Raw genomic sequence first — 7,655 nt, 5'->3', positions numbered from 1 at the left:
GGTCTTGAAACCTTCAGTTAGTCGCCGGATCTTTTCGTAAAATTTTCGAGCATTACCTCTGTCGGGCAGTTTGTCAAGCTCTTCATACTCACGCATTTCGGCCTCTTTCTTTTTTTGTCTGCAAATGCGTCTCGCTTCCCTCTTCAGCTCTCGGTATCTTTCCCATCCCGCTCGTGTTGCGGTCGATCGCAACATTGCGAGGTAGGCAGTCTGTTTTCTCTCCACTGCGAGACGACAATCCTCATCATACCAGCTGTTTTTTTGGCTTTTCCGAAAACCAATGGTTTCGGTTGCAGCTGTACGTAAGGAGTTTGATATGCCATCCCACAGCTCCCTTATACCGAGATGCTGATGAGTGCTCTCAGAGAGCAGGAGTGCAAGTCGAGTAGAAAATCGTTCGGCTGTCGGTTGTGATTGCAGCTTCTCGATGTCGAAACTTCCTTGTGTTTATTGACGTGTGCGCTTTTCTACACAGAGGCGGGTGCGTATCTTAGCTGCTACAAGATAGTGGTCCGAGTCGATGTTGGGACCACGAAGCGTACGCACATCAAAAACACTGGAGACATGTCGTCCATCTATCACAACATGATCGATCTGGTTGCGAGTGATTCGATCCGGGGACAGCCAAGTAGCTTGATGGATTTTCTTATGCTGGAATCTAGTACTACAGACGACCATATTTCGGGCCCCGGCGAAGTCGATCAGCCTCAGACCGTTTGGTGATGTTTCGTCATGGAGGCTGAATTTTCCAACTGTTGTGCCAAAGACACCTTCTTTACCCACCCTGGCGTTAAAATCGCCAAGCACGATTTTGACATCGTGGCTGGGGCAGCGCTCATAGGTACGTTCTAGGCGTTCATAGAAGGTATCTTTGATCACTTCGTCCTTCTCTTCCGTCGGGGCGTGGGCGCAAATCAGCGATATGTTGAAGAACCTCGCTTTGATGCGGATTGTGGCTAGACGTTCATCCACCGGCGTGAATGCCAAGACTCGACGACGGAGTCTCTCTCCCACCACGAATCCCACACTGAATTTGCGCTCCTTTATATGGCCGCTGCAGTAGATGTCACAAGGACCCACCTTCTTCCGTCCTTGTCCCGTCCATCGCATTTCTTGGATTGCGGTGATGTCAGCCTTTACTCTTACGAGGACATCAACCAGCTGGGCAGAGGCACCTTCCCAATTAAGGGTCCGGACATTCCAGGTGCATGCCCTTAATTCGTAGTCCTTTAAACGTTTGCAGTGGTCGTCATCAAAATTGGGGTCTCTCATCCGAGGCTGTTTTTTCTTTTTCATTGGGGGGTGTTTTTATGTGGTGGGTCCCAAACCCTACGCACAACCGCATAGGCGGGTTTCGCCTTCTCACTTTAGCTCGCCTCCAAACGGATGTCTGTTGGCTACCGAGAGGATACTTGGTCTAAGACCGGAAGTCGTGAGCTGCTTGAGCCACATGTAAAAGAATCGTTCCTGGCCACTCCCAAGTGAGTGACAGTCAGAAACTTTCCTCACTTACGTGAACTTCTACATATGACTACATCCTCCAGAATTTTAGAATTTTAAATAATAATTAAGCACTAGCCTTGATTTCAGATCTTTGTTTTGGTTTTATTGCTTTGTACTACAGTGCAATTTGTCAGTTTTTCTATCGTTTTTTGTTTTGCTCGCGTATTTGGGGGTCGTGACGTAATCTTGTATTATATCATTCTTGGGTACCCAGTAGTTCGGCTGGTGTCAAGCGATTTCTAGAGCGCTAAACCTACTAGCGATTTCATGCATTACTAGTAATTAGTCTTTTAGCTAATGATTTGTAATGCAACGACGCATTACTCGAAAAATGAATTGGCAAAACCCACCCCAAAAACCAGTACTCTTGTTTGTTTTTACATTTCGCGCTCTCTCTCTCTAGTCTCTTTTGTCACACAATTTTTTTCCAAAAATTTGACGCGTCATTTCACATTTTTCCGACTAAGAGGAAAATGAAAATTATAGAATATTTTCACATATACATAGTGAAAAAGTAATGAGCAAAAAGGTGAAAATTAATTTAATAAGTGAATAAATATAATAATACAATAAGAATAAGAACGCAACACAAGAAGAAGGCAAAAAAACCACGGACGGAGGCGCCAACACCGAATCATCACAAACAACAACAAAATCACCGCAGATCACCCAAACTCTACAACCCATAGAACCATCGCTGGATTATCCACCCAAATATAATTATTAATATAATTGAAAACATATTATTATAAGTACATCAATTTAACATTATTATACTAAAAACTAATAATATTTTTTATTTTGCACACATATGTACGTATATTAAATAATAAATAAAAATTAATTAAAATAACCAATAATAAAAAATTAATATTAATAAAAAAAATTAATAATTAGTAAATAAGAATAATATAATGTAAGATAATTTTTAAGGACGAAAAAAAGGAGGAGATAGAATATAAGAATAGTAGAAAATAAGAAAATAAATATTTGTACATGAATTAAATAAATATATTTCTTTGTATTTCGTAAACATTTGTTTTATTTTTTGTAAAAGTGTTGTTTTCAAAAGTTTTTCTCAGGCGTAGAACCACAAGCGTTAATGGACCAGTAGAATCGCTAGCGATTTTGAATTAATGAAACCTATAGCGTGTTCGAATTAGTCAAATCACTAGCCATTTTGAATTAACGAAAACGCTAGTGATTCTGTACTAGCGATTCACTAACGATTTTGGAACTAGTCCTTTCACCAACGACTGGTAATGCAGAGTCGCACCGCTCGATTACTCTCGTAGGACATTGCAATGTAAAAATCGTTAGTCAAATAACATTGCATGTAATCGGGCTAGGACCGGTGCTAATATTCCAAAATCTGGTAATATTAAAAATAATACTGTGCAAGGGAGCTATGCCAATGTTGTAAAAGGCAACAATGTACAAATGCAACCACCGCAAAATCCCCCAAATGGTGGTATTGAAACCATGATTATAAATCTTACGCAATGTATGACGCAATTTATGTCTACCATGCAAAATATGATACAAGATTTAATAAAATCACAAAACCAAATTCTGCAACCTTTATTAAGTAAAAAATGAGCATACTAAACATTTGTATATGGAATGCTAACGGTGTTAACTAACATAAATTAGAGATTATTAAATTTCTGTTTAAAGAAAATATAGATGTAATGCTAATATCAGAGACTCATCTGACAAACAAAAACAATTTTAAAATACCGGGATTTAGACTGTATGTTACAAATCACCCGGATGGAAAAGCACATGGCGGAACGGCAGTGTTGGTTAGAAATCGGTTAAACCACTATACTCTGGAATCTCATGCTACAGCCCAGTTGCAAGCTACAACAATATCGTTAAAAATCGGGGTTGAGATTTAAATCTAACGGCTATATTCTGCCCACCTCGTTTTAAAATTACAGATAGCGAATTTAAAGACTTTTTTTGGAACGCTAGGTCATAGATTTCTAGCAGGTGGAGATTATAATGCAAAACACATGTACTGGGGGTCACGTCTTATTAATCCGAAGGGACGCCAGTTGTACCAAACCATTATGAACCACAATAACTTAGATATAATATCTCCTGGCAAACCCACATACTGGCCCAGTGATCGCAAGAAAATACCAGATTTACATGTACAGACCAGAGACCTGCAGAAGTGCACCGCCACTCAAAATACATTGCGTGCTTACTCGCCTATTTCTCATACTTGTGTATCAAAAACACTTAGCCAAATATGTCGCGGTGGTTTTAACACTCACAGAATTTTTCCAATTAGCTCAAAGCGGTTAAAAAAACACTTAACTCTCTTCTGCTTATTCATGTTATTACTTAAGCTGAGCGACAACACAAAAAAAGCGGTTTGAGTAAATGACATTCTCGAATTTTAGCGACTCTCTGAGTATTGAGTTCATTTAATACTTTGCTGTTCTTTGCACGCTCGTTTTGTGTGTTTTGTAATTTACACGAGTGGCAGATCGAGCAGCCGAAGACGCTGTCATCCATGTGCTAAACCCCTGTAAGAAACAGCTGAAGGTCAAATGATCAACAAAACAATAATTAGTGTGTATATGCATGGACAAGAAATAATAATCGCTTTTTTCCAAAAGCAAACTTTGACTATATTAAAAAGGGATATAAATATTTCAATTTTACATTAAAAAAATTTTTTAATTCTAATTATCGTACGAACAGTCAAAAGGTTGACATTGTTCTTGCAGGAAATGTTCCACAACGAATGACACACTTGCGTCAGCATACATAAAACAACAAAAAAGTTTGCAGTTCTTAATAAGCAACGCACAAAAAACTGACGCACGACAAAAAAAGAATACACGAACAACAATACAATAGTAAACACTCAAGTACACGCGCTACTGGTGATGAGTGTGTCTTGCTTTTTCCTTTGCTGGTCTTGAGTATGATCACCACTTGTCAGTGAAAATCAAAAATAAGAATGTGTAAAACAAATACAATTAATATGCAATAGCAAGTATACGATTGGCTCAGTAGCTTCTCCACTCATAGTTCTTTGAGTAGATGATAGCTCACAATGCATGTCTATGCATGTGAGTGGACACCGCCATCGCTTTTCAAGCAAGTTTACTCTAAGTACGGAAATTAGGTACTCATGCAGTTCTCTGGTACAGACTTATCTTTCGATCATTCACCCGTACTAATAAAGTTGTGTGAACAACCCATATTCGTTGAGGCAAAAGTGGGTCTATCATCTCACAAAACGAACTGGTTAAAATATAAGAAATATGTGAGTAGCCACATTAATGCCGGTATTCTCCGAGCAGTCTCAAGTCTCTAATAGAGACGAATCTGTGGTGTAATCTCTATAGTGACTTTTTGGTATTCTGACGCGTTTGTCTCATCTCTAGTTGAGAAAAATCAGTCTCTAATTTATTATCTGCTTTAAACCAGGTCACAGAAAAACAAGAGCGCAATAATGGATGTTGAAATTGGTATAATTTATGTTATAATGAAAAAAACGACAGGAAGAAGAGAGGTAATGTATTAATATTTGTAATTTTGCAATAATGAATAACAAAGTGCTTATCATCTAGCTACACTCGTTGGCGCAATCTGGCCATTTTGCGCAACAAAGAAGATCCCTTTCAATATGAAGAAATTGCATTTAGAAAGTTCTTTCGATTTCCAAAATCTTTGTGCTGGGAAGGATAAAGCTGATAAGAGAACACTCTAATGGAGCCTTTAAGTGGCTTTTGGGTGATTCAGGATATCCCTTGGAGCCATGGCTTCTGACACCGGTGACAAGCCCTGAAACACCAAATGAACAAAATTTTAATATCAAGCATATAAGAGCAAGAAACGCGATTGAAAGAGCATTTGGAGTTTTGAAATCACGCTTTCGATGCCTTTCTAAAGAACGTGTACTGCGGTACAACCATTATAAAGCTGCATTATTTATTTAAACATGTACCATATTTCACAATATGCTAAAAAACGTGGCATATTTATAGATGAAACCGAAATATTGCCAGAACGATCACCCCCTGAAGATGTGGAAGCAATCTCTGAAATCCGTTCAGGGGAGTATTGCTCTCGAGGCAGAACAGCACGTCAGAGTTGCATTAACACATTAAATAATTAAAATTCTACCAATATTTACATCAATTCAATTCAAACATCATTTATAAACTAAAAAAATACAATACATTTTAAAAAGAAAACAAATAAATATTTCATCTAATTATTAAAAAAACATAACATTTAAAAAAGTAAAAGTTAGAAATATTTACATAGACACATTTTTAATTTTCAGTTTTTTGTATTTATATTTATTTTGGGTAAGCGTCACCATGGCTGTCGCTAAATTATTTAGCGATTCGGAGTATTTATTTATGACCTCTAAAGTTTCAGTCCTTTTCTTTTATCATGGTCATTACATTTTCAAACATATCGTCCGTCGTTATTCGTTTTGTTCGGGACGAGGATGGAGTGCGGTCAATTGGCGCGTCCGTAGTCGTCACCAGCGGGGATGGTGTAGGAGTAGCACCAAACAATACTTCTTCCTAAATATAAAACAAAAAAACGTTTATAAATTCTGCATACTATTAAATTGAATTTCTTACCTCTGTTCCAATGGTTGGTAATTCAGCCAACCCATCAACTGTGAATGACCCTAATGTGTCCAACGCCCGCTGCTCAGTTTCGGTCAGGTCAATTTTTGAGCTTGGGCCGCCACCTGTTACCATCTTGTGCGCCTTTGCCTTCCTGGCCCGTGACCGAATCTGGTTCCTCCAATGGCTCAGATTCTATAAAACATGGTACATAAATACATACATATCTTAATATTTATGATTAAAAATTACCTCTCTCCATTTGGTGGGGGTCCGAGTTGGGCCTTTAAGGACATTTAGGAGAACAGAAAGCTCCGACCAAAGCTCTTCAACCCTTTTCGGCCGCGATGGGTCGTTCTTGTTCACTTTTATTTCGGGGTGAACCCGCACATAATTTAAGTAACAATCAATTTGCTCCCGCGTCGTGCGCAACGTTTTATTCCGATCTGTAAAAACACACACATTGTACATATGTATATGGCTAAATGAGCCTCAATCTCATAGTAAAACCCTGGACACACACCATTCCCCACATTCATCATACGCATCACTCACACGCACACTCACCACACTCACCACCTCACTCAAGAGAACACTGCGCACCAATGCACACAACTACACCCATACACGACTACTACACGATGACACCACACTGCAAATCCGAACACAACAAACAAAAGGGACGTACAATGCGATCCAAACCCCACTTCTCTTTAATCGTTTTGAGATTCCGCATTCCCGGTCACCCGATCAGCAAATATTCTCCGCCCTCCGTCGTATTTTAAATAAATAAAATTGTCATAATCATTTTTTATAAATTCAAATTGAAGAAAAGAAAAAAAATCATATAATATAATATATAACAACAGAATATACATCAATATGCGCTTCCTTATTTAAAAAAAAAAAACATTTACCAATATTCCTTACGAAGGTGAGTGAAGAAACAAAGTAAGTACTTTAAAATTATACATTTCATTCGGAAAATGAAAGCAAAACTCTTTGACCCACTGCGGTCATCACCATTGAACATAAAGGTGATATATTCAAACTAAGAGCACTAATAGACCAAGCCTCTCAAAGATCCTTCATATCATCAAAAGCTCAAAATCGGATAAAATTGCCAACCAAACATTCCAATTTCCAAATTTCAGGAATGGGCGGAAGAGTAGTCCAAAACTCTAATAAAATCTGCCCCATTACCCAAATTTCACCCCTAGCGAATAAGCGCATTCAAGCAGTAGCTATAGTCTTACCGCAACTTACAAACATGCTTCCTAGATACAAAATACAGAGCAAGCATTGGGATTCTTGGCCACAATCGCCCATGCGCAACATCATTGCCCCGGAAAGTCGGAAAATAGAAACCTATCTTACAACATTGGATGATACGGACATCCTTGAACGATTTTCATCGTTCCCTCGAGCCCTCAGAGTAGTTGACTATATACTAAAATTCACAGAACGACTCAAACTTAAAGTAAAGGGGTCTTAGAAAGGTCTGCTTCGTGCAAATGGCCGGCTTGTAAATTCCTGCCT

At 38.5% G+C, this 7,655-nt stretch overlaps 1 protein-coding gene across 1 annotated transcript; it reads right to left on the bottom strand.

Moving 5' to 3' along the window:
• Nucleotides 1-5,118: 5,118 nt before the first annotated feature.
• On the bottom strand, nt 5,119-7,133 carry LOC128919836 (uncharacterized). Its single transcript, XM_054225287.1, has 3 exons — nt 6,369-7,133; nt 6,129-6,311; nt 5,119-6,068 (listed from the first exon to the last, which is right to left on the bottom strand). Exons 1-3 carry the CDS (start codon nt 6,585-6,587, stop codon nt 5,913-5,915), a joined length of 558 nt encoding a protein of 185 aa, XP_054081262.1. The 5' UTR covers nt 6,588-7,133; the 3' UTR covers nt 5,119-5,912.
• Between the last annotated feature and the right edge of the window lie 522 nt (nt 7,134-7,655).

Source organism: Zeugodacus cucurbitae, chromosome 2 (assembly GCF_028554725.1).
Source record: "Zeugodacus cucurbitae isolate PBARC_wt_2022May chromosome 2, idZeuCucr1.2, whole genome shotgun sequence".
Classification (NCBI taxonomy): domain Eukaryota; kingdom Metazoa; phylum Arthropoda; class Insecta; order Diptera; family Tephritidae; genus Zeugodacus; species Zeugodacus cucurbitae.
This window is presented reverse-complemented; position numbering and strand designations above follow the sequence as displayed.